This window comes from Tachysurus fulvidraco, chromosome 14, assembly GCF_022655615.1.
Source record: "Tachysurus fulvidraco isolate hzauxx_2018 chromosome 14, HZAU_PFXX_2.0, whole genome shotgun sequence".
Lineage (NCBI taxonomy): Eukaryota > Metazoa > Chordata > Actinopteri > Siluriformes > Bagridae > Tachysurus > Tachysurus fulvidraco.
The window spans coordinates 8,148,315-8,166,715 of record NC_062531.1 but is presented as its reverse complement, the minus strand read 5'-3'; the positions used below and the strand labels follow the sequence as shown (position 1 = coordinate 8,166,715).

General features: G+C 39.9%; 1 protein-coding gene across 3 annotated transcripts in view; it reads left to right on the top strand.

The window, feature by feature from the left end:
- Window positions 1-18,401, top strand: part of nphp4 (nephronophthisis 4) — a 169,421-nt gene that overhangs the window by 31,007 nt on the left and 120,013 nt on the right. For all 3 annotated transcript variants that reach the window (XM_047799914.1, XM_047799912.1, XM_047799915.1), the window contains 2 exons: window positions 6,286-6,441; window positions 16,800-16,936. In XM_047799914.1, coding sequence (XP_047655870.1) covers window positions 6,286-6,441; window positions 16,800-16,936 — 293 coding nt within the window. The remainder of the gene's footprint in view (window positions 1-6,285; window positions 6,442-16,799; window positions 16,937-18,401) is intronic.

The window sequence follows — 18,401 nt, the reverse complement described above, 5'->3', positions numbered from 1 at the left end:
GTTATTGGGCAACAGTAACTGGATTTCCTATTATTCTTAGTAATTGAATTTCAAAAAAACCTTCGAACCCTTCAAAAGGTCTGTTTTGGGTACCATGAGATGAAGCTCATGACAACAATTTACATTTGTTTATAATTAGAGAAGCCATACAAGGTGTATAAGCTGCTCCTATGGACATAATGATATAAATGGGATTTGCCTTACAGCTTGAACTTCCGTCTGAAAATGTATCCACACTTTTTTTCAACAGCACAGTAGTATAAAGATGTTAATACTAAAGTAAAGTGGTCCAGTTTGTTTTTCTTCAGTAGGACGTTTTCTTGGAGCCACAGTTCGTCTCTGTGTGTGAAATTGTGTTGCTCTTGAAAACATACAGCTTAGAATGTAGGTGCAAGCATGACTAATCGTGTTTCAGCATATTGTTATTTGGCTGAATAAACGCTAAAACTTAGCATGTGTGTGTTTTGAATGCAGATCGGTCAGGGATCAGGTTAAAGAATCGGTTTACAGAACTGAACGTTTATGGCAGATCTCTGAAATAACGCAATGTGTGCTTGTTTATTCAGTGTGAACTAAACAGCTTTATTGCTAATGTTCGATGAGAGAAAAAAAAAAACAAGAGTCCCTTTCACCTTTTAAAGAAAGCAAGAATGGACTTTAGAGAGAGGAAATGGAGGAGATGAGAGGAATGGGATTAGGAGAGCTGCTTTATTCCCCATGTGAGGAGGACGTGCTGTAGCAGATGAGCCCGTGCCCTCGGAGAGACTCACGAGTGGAGTGTTAATGTAGTGCTGCTGCTCTGCTCTCAGTGCGCTTAATCTTACCACTAATTCAGTCCCTGTGACCCTCTGACACACACACACACACACACACAAACACGCACACACACGTGCACACACGCATACACATACACAGAATATAGCCGTTTTATTATATGTATCATACTGATGTATTCACATGCACACTATCACAATCATTATTTAATCAGCAGTTTTCCCTTCCTTCCTTCCTTCCTTCCTTCCTTCCTTCCTTCCTTCCTTCCTTCCTTCCTTCCTTCCTTCCTTCCTTCCTTCCTTCCTTCCTTCCTTCCTTCCTTCCTTCCTTCCTTCCTTCCTTCCTTCCACAACCTACCTTTAATTCTTTCTTTTCTTCTTCATTTTTGTTCTCTTTCTTCCTTGCTTTTACCTCTCCTCTCCTCTCCTTTCTTCCAGATTGATTCATTGTGGAGATGTAGGTGTGTACTGGTGCACAAACCTGATTAATAACTTGTGTAGTTTTTTCCTCACTATTCAGTTTATTTCAATATCTTAAGTGACATAATTACTTATTACGTACACTCTATCTCCTTTTCACACACACGCACACACACACACACACACACACACACACACACACACACACACACACACACACACACACCTTGTGCACACACGCATGCACACACACACACACTTTATACACACACACACACACACACACACACACACACACACACACACACACACACACACACACACACACACTAGCAGTTCTTGCAGGGTGCTGTGTGCCAGAGGCTGATGCCAAGCAGCACTGAGTGTGTGTTCGTTTGCCCACTGGGCCACTGGCCACTAATGAACACAACCAAATGCTTTCTATTGGATGGATCCGATACTCTCTGGGCCAACACTATACACAGAGTGTGTGTGTCTGTGTGTGTGTCTGTGTGTGTGTCTGTGTGTGTGTCTGTGTGTGTGTCTGTGTGTGTGTCTGTGTGTGTGTCTGTGTGTGTGTGTCTGTGTGTCTATGTGTGTGTGTGTGGAAGGAGTGTGGGGAGTTTAGACAATTTCAATAGCACCAGGCTAGACTAATCATTTTCCCAAAAATCCACTTGCCTGTTAATGAATTATCTGTTCGGATCGAGTGTCAATGTGACACAGAGAAAGGGAGGTCTTTAAATTTGGAGGGATAAACAAACAGAATAAACATTGTTGTTTCTCTTTGATGGTTGGTCTGCTCCTTATGTATGTGTCCAGAGCTCCACTTTTCAAAAGAAGACAGCAGAAATGTTGCAGCGTCTGAGCACTAGAGTGAATTGATTCAGCAGTTCTTAAAGGGTAGCTTTAATTGTTCCTGATTCGCTGGAGATGAGCAGTGAAGTTCTCTCTGCGTCCGTTCACTTTCCCCCCAGATGGAGAGGTGTAATTAGTTGAGGCATTTATTGAGTCATTGGAGTGAGCTGAGATGAGCTAACTGAATTTACATTCAGTGGAAATCTCCCCCCATTAGCTGTGCAAAGGAAGCCAAGTAAACTCTGTAGTCATTGTGCATGCTTTGTTGACAAGCGTGCCATATTATTCTACTGTGCCACGCCGCAATTAAGATGTCAGTGTTGCTTATTTTATAGGATTATAGCTAATATAACCATGCTGCAAGACTTTTCAACAAAAAAGCACACACACACACACACACACACACACACACACACACACACACACACACACACACACACGATATAGAGACACACTGAATCTTGCAGATGCTATATGCGAGTGTAGCAGAAGCTATTACGGCTGCAGTGATGGCATGCCGCTACCAATTGTGTTCTTGTTTTGGCCATGTGTGCGACTCATTTGTTTCTTGAATGAAAAAGTGTTTGGTGGCTGTGTGTGTGTGTGTGTGTGTGTGTGTGTGTGTGTGTGTGTGTGTGTGTGTGTGTGTGTGTGTGTGTGTGTGTGTGTGTGTGTGTGTACAGTATCTGTATTGTAATTATTACTGTAACTATTGAACGCTTGACCTAAGCTTTCTTTCTTTCTTTCTTTCCATCCTTGCATCATATTCCTTATTCATTTTCTCTTTTTTCACCAACTGTTTCATTTCTTCCTTCCCTCGTTCATTTTTTCTTTCTGTCCTTTCATCGTCTGGCTTCTAAATTCAAATCAAACCCTTGTGATGGCATTTGATCCAAGATTTGGACACGCACACACACACACACACACGCACACACACACACACACATACGCACACACGTACACACACACACACAGAGCAGTGAGCTTTCTGCTCCTGGTCACTAATGAAATAGGTTGTGAGGTCGGTCTCTGTTTACATAACAGCCGAAAGTCTTACATCAGACTTATGCAAGATGTGTTGGTGGGTGATGTTGTGGTGGAAATGAGACACTGCTACAAATTTGTCAACCAGTAAAGATTTTCTCTACACCGTGGGTGAGCAAACTTTCAAAAGCAATGACGTTCTTCATCCGGGTGCTCTACCACTGCTCAGAGCTTCTGTCCTCTTCACTCACCTTCTGCTGCTCGGGATGCACTAAACATTCAAAGTTCCTGAAGACGCTTCATGTCTAAGACTTATGCTTGCTTCAGTGAACAGTGCTTGCTTCTGCAGTACCTAAAACAAGCTGCCCTGGCTAACCCAGACATTCCCGTTGATTAGATTCATTCTGTCTAGTAAGCGCATCTAGATATTCTTTATAAAACCTTAGTAAAGTCTCAGAAGTGATCAAATACGTTTCTACCAGCCTACAGAAGGTTCTGCTTCCTTATTGAAAAGTTCTGCACTCTTCTGCTATTGGAAATGTGCAACCTGCATCAAGCATACTGCATACATTAGCCACTATGTCTCTCAAATCCACATCACAATATGAAAATGAGGAACTGCAAGGAGTTTGGTTTGAAGTGTCAGGATTTAAGACTCGTTTGTGAGTTTAATAGCTATCAAGAAGCACATTTAAAATATTGCACACGTTTGATCACATTCTTTTTGCACACATACACAGTTTGAAAATTCATCCCTAGTTCATAGTCACACAGAATTGAGCACAGATTCAAGCTTGACCATACAAATGACTCCGTGTCAAATAAGCTCGGCTGATGAATAATACACAACCTTGAAGAATCGATCAGCAGACCTTAATTTACTTTCAACATGCAGGAACGAATGACATCGACTTTTATTCATGACATCAAATATTTTTCAGATTCTTACATTTTCTTTAGTTTAATTCAATTCACAATTTTTTGAATAGCACTTTTAACAATGGACATTGTCCCAAAGCAGCTATGCAGAACATTTAACATCATGCTGATGTCACGAACAAGTCTGAGGTGACTGAGGTGACTGTGACAAGAAAAAACTCCTTTAGATGGAAGACGAAGAAACCTTGAGAGGAACCAGACTCAAAAGGGAACATCGTCCTCATTTGGGTGACACTGGAGAGTGTGATTAGAAACTGTTCTACATTATTACATTGTTGTATTCTGTAAAATTAATGTGTGTTTAATTAATAAACAATGAGAGATAACATTTTGGCAGAAAAGGTCAGAATTACAGATGTAGATGTGAATAGGAAACAGCAGTCTGTAATGGCATGTCGACTTGATGGATGTGGAGGATTTGCTGAAGTTGGTGATAAGTGTAGGTTAAAAAATAAGGAAAAATAAGATAAGTGCTAGATACTGGGAGCTGAGATGGAGTGGGCTAAAGTAGGACGCTCTTTTCATCTTGAAGAACCTTATTCTGATTAAGGTAATAGGACTCTTTTTTTCCTTTTTTTCCCCCCCAGAACCTGGATTTGCTTTCAAAATATGATGACTAACAGAAAAATTAAAAACCAATAATAATAATAATAATAATAATAATAATAATAATAATAATAATAATAATAATAATAATAATAATAACAATTTATTATTATTATTATTATTATTATTATTATTATTATTATTATTATTATTATTATTATTATTATTATTATTATTATTTATTTATTTATTTATTTATTTATTTATTTATTTATTTATTTTAATTATAACATGGATTTTCTTTCTGGATGTTATGATGTTATTAAATAATAAGAACTCTTTTTGTTTGGATGTAGAGACTAATATTTTGTATCCCAATGTAATTTACCATTTACAAACATTATAGTTTGAATTATTATACGTTTATTATATCTGTCAATATTATACACCCCATATTTTCCCTTTCAGTAAAGTACATCTATCTATCTAGATCAGCTTCAAATCATGTACATCAATCATCAATATCATTAAAACCACTGACTGGTGAAGTGAATAACATTTGATTTTTTATTATTTATTACACTGCTACCTGTCAAGGTGGGTGAGGTATGTTAGGCAGGAAGTGAACAGTCAGTGGTAGAAACTGATATGTTGAAACAGGAGAAATGGATGTAAGGATCTGCAATGTATGATGAGTTACTGCACTTTTATATTTACAGATGAATAGCTTCTAATATCTGTTTTAATTCAACAACCCAAATAGTATATACAGAAGGGTGAAAGTCAGCACCAAGTGACTGAGTGACACATCGGATGTGTCGCTAGTGTGTTGCATGCCAGGGTCAACTATTTTGACCATTTAATAGACATTACAGCTCAGTGATCTTTGACTTTTTTGGAATTCTGTGTGCATCAGCAAAAGCAATTAAGCTGTGCAGTAAACCATGCTGGCTGACTGACGTTTATCGCCGTACACGTGAGGATAAAAAAAATTGTGTGCAACTATACTGAAAGATTCATAAATGAAGCCAACTTTGACTGTAAAGAAAAAAAATAAAAACTTATCCCAGTTATCTCACTTGTAAAATATAATTGTAAATTTAAACCCAGATATTCTGCTTATTCTTACATTATTACACATTGTTCAATTCTTGTGGTATTAATCCACAAATGTATCAGGATTGCATGGAGTTTTCATCTTCTGTATTGTTACACTGTCGATTGTCTGTTTGTCATTCGTTCCCATGACTGACTTGGTATACTATGTTTAGTAAAAGGTTCAGTTCAGTAAAAAACACTCTGTGTTAACTAGAAGTCAGTTTTGCTCTTGTCTCCGATGGAAAATCTTGTGGAAGAATTGATGAGAACCTGTTTTAGAGGCTACAGGAAGTTACTGTCTGTGCTGGGGTTGAGTTTTAGTATGGCATTCTGTTGCTATGTATGTAATGACAGGTCTGTCTGTGTCTGTCTGTGTCTGTCTGTGTCTGTCTGTCTATAGCAAATTCTTCACCAAATCTTCTCTCTCTCTCTCTCTCTCTCTCTCTCTCTCTCTCTCTCTCTCTCTCTCTCTCTCTCTCTCTCTTTCTCTATTTCTTTCTCTCTTTTCATTCATTCATTCATTCATTCATTCATTCATTCTTTGCTTTGCCAAACATGAATTTAATGGAGACTTCTTTTGGTTATGATGTCACATAGTGATACTGAGCTTAATATTAAAAGGAAAAAAACACAGATTTCTGATTAATTCTCACTATTTTCTTCCCAGTGAATGCAGTGTTGTCAGCGATAGAAGGAACTCAGCTGCTATATTATCTCCAGCCGCATCCTGCCCTCAATCCCATCATGCACCTACTCCCACCCAATATCATGGTCTCTGGCCATGAGCTCATCCCTGGAGTCCTTCCTCCAACTGACAGCACAGGTAAGATTACCCATGATGCCATGGGTCTCAAATCTCTACTAATCCAAGAGATGATTTTAAGGTTTTTATGTAGTCCTCAAAGTGGCTTAAAGGATGATATTACTCAGAACCATCAAGGGCAAAAAAAATCAAATTAGATCTGTAACCGCTTGACTGCAGCAGGAGAACCTTTGTAGTCTTGGGCACAGCTTGTAATATCTTGGCTTTAAGAAGTGTTAGGGGAATTTGTCATTCATCTCCTCTGAATATTGTTCGTAGGAATTTTCTACAGTAAATAAAACCTGGCTTTATGGGAATGGGGAATGGATTGTTGTGAGTTTGACAAAGTAGAGGGAAATATTTAGAAAGAGCTGATCATGACACGTGGCTAATCCACCAACACTCAGACTAGAGTTTCAAAAGGTTTATTCTCTCTCGCTCTCTGTCTCTCTCTCTCTCTCTCTCTCTCTCTCTCTCTCTCTCTCTCTCTCTCTCTCTCTCTCTGTCTCTCTCTCTTGCTCTGTCTCTCTCTTGCTCTGTCTCTCTTTCTCGCTCTCTCTCTGTCTCTCTCTCTTGCTCTGTCTCTCTTGCTCTGTCTCTCTTTCTCGCTCTCTCTGTCTCTCTCTCTCTCCCCCTCTATCTCTCTCTCTCACTCTCTCTCTCTCTCTCTCTCTCTCTCTCTCTCTCTCTCTCTCTCTCTCTCTCTCTCTGTCTCTCGCTCTCTCTGTCTCTCTCTCTCTCTCTCTCTCTCTCTCTCTCTCTGTCTTTCTCTCTTGCTCTCTCTCTGTCTGTCCCTCTTTCTCTCTTTCTCTCTCTCTATCTCTTTCTCTCGCTCTTTCTCTCTTTCTCTCTCTCTATCTCTGTCTAGAGTCAGAACTCTGTCTCTTGCTCTCTCTCTGTCCCTCTTTCTCTCTCTCTCTCTCTCTCTCTCTCTCTCTCTCTCTCTCTCTCTCTCTCTCCCCCTCTGTCTCTCTGCCCCCCCTACAGACATGTTTACTCTATGTTTACTCTATAACTATTATACCAATAAGTTGTTGCTCAGTTTATACAACGTTAACAACAACAAATCAAACTGTAGTTTCTTTAAACAAATTCAGAGAAACAACTATAAAATATTCACACCTCCTGTGTGAAGGTGTCCCAGTTTTCCTTCTTCAAACTAACTGATTACCTTCTTTCTTTTTTGTAAAGAAAAATAGATTAGGAAAGATTAGTAATTAATAACAAATTAGCAGTGTTTACATGCAGCGTAACAATCTATTAAAAATCGAACTGATAGTTTTCATACCTCAGTCAGAACCAATGCAGGGTCATTTGAATTAAAGTTCTGTCTGATTGAATGAGATGATCGTTTTAATAATCATTTAAATAGAAAAACAATGACCATGAGAACCTTTGTGTGTTTGTGTGATTACTCTCTGTCTGTCTGTCTGCCTGCCTGCCTGTCTGCCTGCCTGTCTGTCTGTCTGCCTGCCTGTTTGTCTGTCTGCCTGCCTACCTGCCTGCTTGTCTGTCTGTCTGTCTGTCTGTTCGGCATTTTTTTCTTTTTTCTTGGCAACACTGTTTTAAGGAGTGTGTTTTGCTGGACCGTGTGTGTGTGTGTGTGTGTGTGTGTGTGTGTGTGTGTGTGTGTGTGTGTGTGTGTGTGTGTGTGTGTGTGTGTGTGTGTGCGTGCGAGAGTTCTATCTGTAAATGAGATTGATTTAGCTTTGAGCGTGATGCACCACTGACTTCGACGCACACAAATATCCCATCTTACAGAATCCTGTCTACCACTGCAACACACACACAACACACATGCACATTATCCATAGACAGGCCATATGAGCACTCCCTTCACACATCCATGAAAACACATGTGCATGCAATGTGTATTGTATAATACATTGTGATATTGTTCATGTCCACAGTTTCACATCTATATGCATCTAGAAATACAGCAGTCAGCTGTATCAGCTGTTCAGCATCGACACATAAACTCCGACACACCAGAGACGGAGATAGTGTACAAAAAAAGTGCTCTTTTATTTACAAGAAAGGTGAAGATAAGTGGCTGAATTGAGGTGCAGGACAAGATGTGGGGAGGTGATGCCGGCGGTGTTTCAGTGCTGGTGAAGTTTCCGGTTTGGCAGAGCAGGGATGAGGGAAAACACAAGGACATTTATATTTACAGCATTTGGCAGATGCAATGTACTCAGAGCAGCGTACAAAAGTGCTTTGAAGTCAGTGAATACATCAATATTGCTTCACTAGGTGACAGATTAAGGATACCATCAGTTTAAAAATTCTGTTGGAAGGAACTATAGCTTTTAGTTTGTAATATATTTAAACATTCAGGAAAAGTAAGTAAGTGTTAATTTAAATATTTCAGGAAGAGGTAGGTCTTCACTTGTTGTTTTGAAAAATCAGTGATTCAGCTTTTAGGACGCCAAGGGGAAGTTTTGGTACCAAAACACCGACGAGTCTCAATGAGTACCTGCCTTGTACCCTGAGAGATGCCCCAGGATATTTTTTTTTTCTCTTGGATGGTGAGGAGTTCTTTCCACTGCACGGATTGGCCGCCTGTTTTGGCTCACTTCTGCCCCCTGCCCCCTGGCCATGTGCTCCTCTGCTTTCCTCAACAGAGGTGCTGAAGTGGTGCTGTTCTTTCAGCACCTGTGTGGTAGTCGTTAAAGCAGCCTGATCTAGCCACATCGGGGCAGCGGTGCAGGTTCTGCCATCCTAGAGCAAAATAATCTTATTACATTGCTAAGTACATTATTGAAAAACAACAATTATTGTTGCTGTTCGTTCTATCCATCTCCCTATTAAATGAATGATTTCTATTTAAAAATGTTATTGGAAATATTTTCATGCAGAAAAATTGGCCCAAAAGAGGTTTGTCACAGTGTTTTTAAGAAAACGTGCACCTGAAAACCTTACATGAAGTATTTTGAATTTTTATATGCATGGGATCTTAGGAGCGTTAATATGCTTTTTATGTTTTCTAATTATTATTTTTTTAGTATTTAATTCAGATTCAATGTCCTATCCCATGCCTGGAAAACAGATCAACTTATTCTAAAGTATGACAGACTGGTTAACGAGTTATGGGCATTGATGATAATTTATTTTTTTTTAAAACAAAAAAAAATATAAAAAAGCTTAGAATAAAATTTATATTTATTGCTAATGAGCAAGAGTGAGGCAACAATCAAGAGGAAAGATTTCAAGACGATATGAGGAAGGAACCTTGGGAGGAACGAGATTTGAAACGGAACCCCATCCTCATCTGGTGACACTGTAGAGTGTGATTAAATAATGTTCTTTTATCAAGCTTCATCAAACTACAGTGAAATATGAGAACTGACACGGGCTTACATCATCAAGGTCTTTTTCTCTGTCTATGGATGTAGGGAATGTTCTTGTAATATATACATATATATATGCGTGTATGCATTTGATATGTGCATTATGTGTGTGTGTGTGTGTGTGTGTGTGTGTGTGTGTGTGTGTGTGTGTGTGTGTGTGTGTGTGTGTGTGTGTTTGTGTGTGTAAATATATATATATATATAAAGGCACATATCAAATGCATATATAAAGATGCTGGCTCTATATTTAGCTCTTAAAAACTGAATGTTGGACGAATGGTGCTTGCTGCCTTTTAGGTTGAGCCTCTTTCTCCTCTTTCTGGAGTTTCAGAGAGAAATTTTCAATTTAAAAGCAACACTAGTTTATGAAGTGATCACTGGCTGTTAGTTTTGGCATTACTGCTGTGGAATTGGTTTGTTGTTGAGAGTGCTGAGAACAGCAGGAAAACAATGACAGCCTAAAGGACTAAAACATCTAAAAATGAGTTTAAAACAAAGTTAAACCGGTTTATAAAGTTGAAAGATTGTTTTTCCCGAGAGAGCCTAATGGTTCTGGAACATAACATTCCTGTGTAATCGCTCTTTTAGTCGATTTTGGGAGATGACATTAAAACCGTCTAATGTTCTTAGAGCCTAGTCTCATGTGCCAGAATGTATATAGGATTCTTTTGAACAAGATGTTATGTAAGGAATAAACACATAGCACACTGTGTCCCAGTGAAGACAATGCACTTTGGTGGGTTGGGGTGTGATGCAGCATGACATGCAAGCGGAGTGACACTTCCCTTAGTTTCTTATTCTACAACAATTAGCCAAAAATTATGATGATTTATTCTTTTTTCATAAATGACCCATTTATAATAAACAAAGCACATGTCAATGGTTTATAGTTACATTTGCACAGCTTGCCATTCTACCATAAAAACAGACTCCTTTGTCCTGAAGTCCTTGGAAACTTTGACTCTTATGAAATGCTTACGTCACACTTTTTTCCATAAAACTTAAATTAAAATTTGTTAACTGTCTCCTAAAGTGACATTCGAAGCCAACCAATGTTCATGTTCCTCAAACCATTCCTGAACGAATTTTGCAGTGTATCCGTGTGCATTATCCTGCTGAAAGGCATGAAGTGGTATATTTGGTTTGCAACAATGAATAGTTAGGTACTGTATGTGTCATGAATGCTATATGACCCCAGATTTCCCAGCAGCAACATTCCACACTCTCCCACTGTAACATAATCAATGGCAATCACTTCACCTGTCACTGGCTATGACTAGTCGATGTAGAAACTATAACGCATTATAATGAGTGCTTGAATATAAATCTGTCGTTTGTGTTACAGCTGCATCTACTGTCTTCATATGTTCTAAACACGCCATGGTATAATTTTTATTATTGTTAAATTCTCATGCCTGGTTCTTCAGCCTGTGATAGGAATCCAGGCTGTAATTCAAATCACAGGTTCTGGGAATCCCTGCTTCTATAGTCACAGTATTTAAAAAAAAAAAAAAAAAAAAACACGTGTTTTTATTTAACCAAGAAACAAAGATAATTGATGATGGTGCATTTTTTTTTATAACAATGTTAATGTAACATTTATGGAAGGAGCCTCCAGTGCCAGAACTGAAACAGTCAGTTTGAGGAGTTTTTCCCATAATGGAGGTATCAGAATCAGATCAGAATCAGAATCAGCTTTATTGCCAGGCATGTTTTCACATGCGAGGAATTTGTTTTACTGCCAGAAGCTCCACAGTCTAACAGAATGAGACAGTATAATTGTATGTACACATTTACAGATGTGAAATATGCAGTTTGAATATACATATGAAATATACATGTACAAATTTGCAAGTGTGAGAAATGTGCAATTGTATACAATATATACAATTTGTATGTACACGTGCAATTGTGAAAGGTGCGGTTGAAGTAACAGTAAACATTTAGACAATATGTATGTACAGATGTGCAAGTATGAAATGTGCAATTGAGGTATACATAGTACAAATATTAGGTGTTGTGTGTTGTGTGGCTGAGCTGTACCAAACAGTCACTGAGGTGAAAAGGATAGATTCTATGATGGCAGTGTAGAACTGTTTCAGCAGATCCTGTGGCAGGTTGAACTTCTTCAGCTGACGAAGGAAGTACAACCTCTGCTGAACCTTTTTCACAACAGAGTCAATGTGAATGTCCCACTTCAGGTCCTGGGAGATTGTGGTTCCCAGGAATCTGAATGACTCCACTGCTGTGACAATGCTGTCCATGATGGTTAGTGGGGATAGAGGGGGGGGGGGGGGTGTTTCTCCTGAAGTCCACTATCATCTCCACTGTCTTGAGCATGTTCAGCTCCAGGTTTGTTAAGGCTGCACCAGACAGCCAGCCGTTCAACCTCCAGTCTGTAGGCAGACTCGTCACCGTCCTGGATGAGGCCGATCAGTGTTGTGTCGTCTGCAAACTTCAGGAGCTTGGCAGAGGGGTCATTAGAGGTTCAGTCATTCGTGTACAGGGAGAAGAGCAGTGGGGAGAGAACATAGCCTTGGGGGGCGCCGGTGCGGGTGCTGGATTTGAGTTTTCCCAGACGCACTAGCTGCTGCCTGTCTGTCAGAAAGCTGGTGATCCACTGACAGACAGAGGAAGGCACAGAGAGCTGGGTTAATTTGGGCTGGAGGAGTGATGGGATGATGGTGTTGAAAGCAGAGCTGAAGTCCACAAACAGGATCTTCACATAAGTCCCTGGTCTGTCCAGATGCTGCAGAACATAATGCAGTCCCATATTGACTGCATCATTCACAGACCTGTTTGCTCTGTAGGCTAACTGCAGAGGGTCCAGTAAGGGTCCAGTGATGTCCTTCAGATAAGCCACAACCAGTCTTTCAAATGATTTCATGACCCCAGATGTTAGAGCTACAGGTCTGTAGTCATTAAGTCCGGTAATTTTGGGTTTCTTTGGGACGGGGATGATGGTGGAGCTTTTGAAGCATGAGTGTACTTCACACAGCTCCAGTGACGTGTTGAATATCTGCGTGAAGATGGGGGCCAGCTGATCAGCACAGGCTTTCAGACAGGCTGGTGAAACGCTGTCTGGGCCTGGAGACTTTCTTCTCTTGATCTTCCTGAAGACCTGACACACATCATCCTCAATGAACTGAATTGAAGTTGTGACAGATTAGGGGGATACAGAAGGTGAGAATTGGGCTTTTTCAAACCTACAGTACAGTAGAACTCATTCAGGTCGTCTGCCAATTGTTGATTCACCACAGTGGTAGGGGATGGTGTCGTGTAGTTGGTGATGGCTTTCAGACCTTTCCACACTGAAGCTGAGTCATTGGAGGAAAACTGAATCCGCAATTTTTCAGAATAATTCCTCTTTGTCACTCTGATCTGGAACCTTTTATTTATTTATTTTTATTTTTTTTTAATCAGTTTTTGGAGAGCTCTAAAAGGCTGGCTTTTAGAGCTGCTGTTATTTGTTGTAAGTGATGCAGGCTCTAACTTGTCTTGTGGATCTTCCACAACATTATGACTGGAAACTGTAGAAAAAAAAATATATATATATATATATATATATATATATATATATATATATATATATATATATATATATATATATATATAAAGTAAACTACAGAACATGCTCTTATTGGTCTCAGAGTATGCATTTCCCTACACCTTCGTTGTCACATTTCTCAACTTTGGCAGCAGAAGACTTTTTACAACTCATCCAGTCCTGCAATCCTACCACCTGCCCATTGGATCCACTCCCTACCACTATGCTCCAGACCATCTCACAAGACCTTTTGCCCTTCATTTCCACTATCGTCAATAGATCCGTAGCATCTGGTCAGGTACCAACTACTTTCAAGAGAGCAAGGGTTATTCCCATTCTAAAGAAACCTGCTCTGGATCCATCAGACATCAGTAAATACAGACCGGTATCACTACTCTCATTTCTTTAAAAAATTCTTGAACGCATTGTCTATAATCAACTGTCTGTCTATCTCTCACAGAACAACCTCCAAGATCCCAACCAGTCTGGCTTTAAAGCAGCTCACTCTACAGAGACAGCCCTTTTGGATGTCTCTGAGAAGCTACATGCTGCTAGATCAGCCAAACTGTCATCCGTCCTTATCCTCCTTGACCTTTCAGCAGCGTTTGATAGGGTCAACCACAAGACTCTCTTATCCACCCTCAAGAGTCTTGGGATTTGCGGATCAGCTTGGGAATGGTTTGCCTCCTACCTGGAAGGACGCTCATATCAGGTAACATGGAGGGGAGTGACATCTGCTCCACGCAGACTCTCCACTGGCGTCCCACAGGGCTCAGAACTTGGTCCTCTTCTTTTCTCCCTGTATACTCACTCTCTTGGTGAAGCTATTTCATCACATGGGTTCTCTTACCACTGCTATGCTGATGATACACAACTTATCTTTTCCACACAACTTTCCCACCCTCAGATGCCACAGCTTCTGACCGGATCTCAGCATGTCTGGCAGAAATTTCATCATGGATGACTGCTCATCAGTTAAAGCTCAATCCTAGCAAAACTGAACTGCTGTTCATCCCAGGTGATTCATCCCCAAGTTATGATCTTGCTATATCCTTGCACAACGATCTGATCTCCCCTTCAGCCACAGCTCGCAACCTTGGGGTAACCATGGACAATCAACTGTCCTTTTCCTCTCATGTTGCTAATGTGACTCGCCCATGTCAGTTTCTTCTCTACAACATTAGAAGGATTTGGCCATTTTTGTCCATACAGACTGCTCAGGTACTTGTTCAGTCTCTTGTCATTTCTAGACTGGATTACTGCAATGCACTGCTGGCAGTCCTCTGCAAATGATCCAAAATGCAGCTGTTCAGCTTGTTTTCAACCTGCCAAAGTTCTCGCATACCACCCCGCTGCTGCGATCCCTCCACTGGCTTCCGGTAGCTGCACGCATCAGATTCAAAACACTGATGCTGGCCTACAAAGCCAAAAATGGACCAGCTCCCTCTTACCTCAAAGCCCTCATCACTCCTCGCACTGCACCCCGCACCCTCCGATCTACCAGCACTGCTCGACTGGTTCCACCATCTTTCAGGGTAAGAGGCAAGTATAGAGGTCCGGACAGCTGAGTCACTGGCTATTTTCAAGCGGCGGTTGAAGACCTACTTATTCAGGAAACACTTCAACTAGCACTTCTTTCCTTATCTTTTGCATTTAAAAAAAAAAAAAAAAAAAAAAAAAAAAAAACAACCTTTGACACTTTTTCATTGTAACTTTGAACAAATGTTTTAAACTCATGGTATCTTAAGTATGTAACCAGTAAGTAAGTAAGTAAGTGAACCAGCATTAATGTATTCAATGTTAGAGATTTAAGCACTTATGTACGTCGCTCTGGATAAGGGCGTCTGCCAAATGTTGTAAATGTAATGGTTAATGATCACCTTTAGGGTACATTGTTAGTGTACATTTTTTATTTAACGCTTTATTCAGAGTAGCTTTTTTTGGGGAAAAATGATTCCCATGATGCATTGTGGGTGATAGATTCAGATTTACATGTATTCCTACAGTCTAACGATTGTGTAATGCTCACTGTTATAGACCTAACGGGGTATTTTATTGATCCCAAAATGGAAAAAAAAAATCTTCTTGACAGCCATCTTGTCTTTGCTCTAGGGGTTGCAACATATAACTACAGGTCATGTTAGTGTGGCTTCCTTGTGCTCGCCTGTCAGAATTTTACAAACTACTACAGAGACAATTAGCGAGCCAGCACTTAGATCTCTGTTCAATAGGCCGTTATATTGTAATGGCACTCATTTCTTAGTGACTTTAATGTGCTGCCCCTTTTACATTTTCTTGATGACCGAGTTGTGTTAAAATGGATTCTACTAAGAAGTCTACTCTCAAACACTAGCACAATCTTTCTTACCTCATTCTGAACAATCACATTCAGCTCTTTTTTCATTTTCATGTCTGATTGAACTGCCAACCACTAAAAGCCCTGGTGTTCTTGGGTGGCCCTTAATAGCATATCTGCCCCACTAATCAGATCCCCTGTTTAAGTGCTATAAAAGAAGAACAGCTGTCTCACATTAAAGAGGCTGTCTGTATATGTTAGATGGGCAGATTGGGCCTGATGAGAAGACTGGAAGTAGAGGAAGCGATAATGTTCAGATTAGTGGCGAGACAGGCATTTTAGGTCTAGGACTTCAGTAAATTCTGTGCTTGAAGATGAATAGATGGCCATGTAGACATCATGCATCACAGAGGTGTCTAAAAACAGGACAGCTTTGAATAGCCACTTATAAAAACAATCATTAGGAGATCCTGTATCGTTCAGCCTCAGGCTTGTTAAAACCTGTGATAAACAGCCAACTTCCTGTGAAACTCTCCACTAGCAGTGGTGCTGCTCTGTCCGTTCTGATTAAACCATTGCAATCACTTGACCTCATGATTAGATAATAGACTTTTTCCTGTTTCCTGTTTTTTTTTTCCTGTTTTCCTGTTTCCTGTTTCTTTTCCAGACAAAAAAAAAAAAAAAAGCGTGATTATGTACCGAAAAGTAAAAACTAAAAACGTTTGGTGAGTAACATTTTTATTGTATAATTAGGACACATCTAATTTCTTTAGCATTACAGCTCTGTCCTTTTTTTTTATTATCTTAAAAGCTTTTCAAAATTGACAAAAGCAACAAATACATGCAATCTTTTGTTTGTTTTGGTTCACAGTGTATTGTGTTGATTCAGAATGGAATCGCTTTTTTTTATTTTTTATTTTTTACTACTGTTGGAAAGGTGGCTACGTTCAGATGGTCTTCACTTCCATGTGCATTCGTTATGTTTAACAGCTCCAAAACATGGCACGTTAAAACCGGAAATGTGCCAAGGGTTTGTTTAAAAAATAAATAAATCAATAAAAGAAAATAACTAAATTCTGCGTTTCAGAAATCATGTTGGATTTTTAATACTCAGAAAACTTTATCTACTCTGAAAGCTCCAAACGTTCACCTTTTATTCAAACTCTTCCTTTTTGTGTGTTTTTAGGAGATGCTCTGCACAGACCTCGGCTGATGCCAGCATTCTCATGCGTGCTGAATAGTGTGTGTGTGTCTCTCGCGCCCTCCGTCCAGGCCTTCGAGGCAGATTTGTTAGAGAGGCTCAACAATGATCGCAACACCACGGTAACACGTCCATCACCTTAATCTCCGAATGCACTCGAAGGCTATTTCATATTTTCATACTTCGAGTACACCAGCCCATTTTGGCTCACTTTTGTATGCTACACAATAAAGGAAGATGTCTTAAATAGATAAATGTCCTGACATACTCGATTGTATTTGTTTCTTGAAACCAATAGAAAGTTAGTAAAACACTAGAATTTTGTTTTGAGGCTAAAAACACAATGTGCGCTGGTGTTTTAAAATGTGTCTTTGTTTTAAAATGATAATCATTTGCATACTGAATCTCTGGGATTGCATTCGGTTTGGTTTCATCTGTATTAATGCTTAAATTTACTAGAGGCCAAAAATGAAATTTCTGCCTGTTTTGGGCAAGTTCAGCATTGTAATTCTTTCTCAAAGTATTCATGGAAAAGTTGAAAAAACAAACACAATTTTTTTTTTCTCAAATATTTATATTGGAGTAAATAGTGATATTTCTGCCACAAGTGCTTGATCTTAATAAACTAAAGCATAAAACAATAAAACGTGGGCAGAACACACACACAGAAGTAAGGAGAAGGGAATCGAACCCCCTGCCCTGTAGTGCTAACCTAGTTGTCGAGGCAGCTTCGTGACATGACTCGTGTTCTGAACATCCCGTAACAATTAGCATGACATCGCCATTGTTATGCGGTAACGCTTGAAGGTATTAGTAACGATAGACTTTCGATTGAAGAGATTTTGGGAGCATATGTATGCCTTACTCATATTTCACACAGTTTTCTAACTCTGTGCTCATAATCACCATCCACTCACAAATTCCCTGGGCAGATGTAATGATCCAATGTAGACTCAACCAGCCAAGCCATCATTGTGTGTGTGTGTGTGTGTGTGTGTGTGTGTGTGTGTGTGTGTGTGTGTGTGTGTGTGTGTGTGTGTGTGTGTGTGTGTGTGTGTGTGTGTGTGTGTGTGTGTGTGTGTGTGTGTGTGTGTGTGTGTGTGTCGGTCGCTGTCTCATTGTTCACTGCTTTCTCACTCAGTGTTATTGCTGTCATTATCACACCCACGTGGGAAACAGACTTCACGTCTTATATTGAATACAATGCAGCATGATCATTACTCACACTGCACCGGCCCCGTCGTCACAAAGTTCTCATAAAGAGTAATTACAGAGCCACATTTGTTCGTTCTGTCGTTCGGGAGGTGAGAGGAGCCGCGCACAGCACTGATGCATTTACACGCTTGCACTTATTTACTCATTCGAGACAGAGAGAGAGAGAGGGCGGGAAAGAGGACGGATGGATGAAAGTGAGAATCGATATCGCTGTCATGATAAACCTCTCATTCCTTCTCTCATGCGGGTGTGTCTGCATCAGGGGGCTTGATTGTCAGAGGGTGTCTACCTGTATGTAATGCTTTTCATTTTATTCTCTGTCCCACACACACACACACACACACACACACACACACACACACACACACTGTC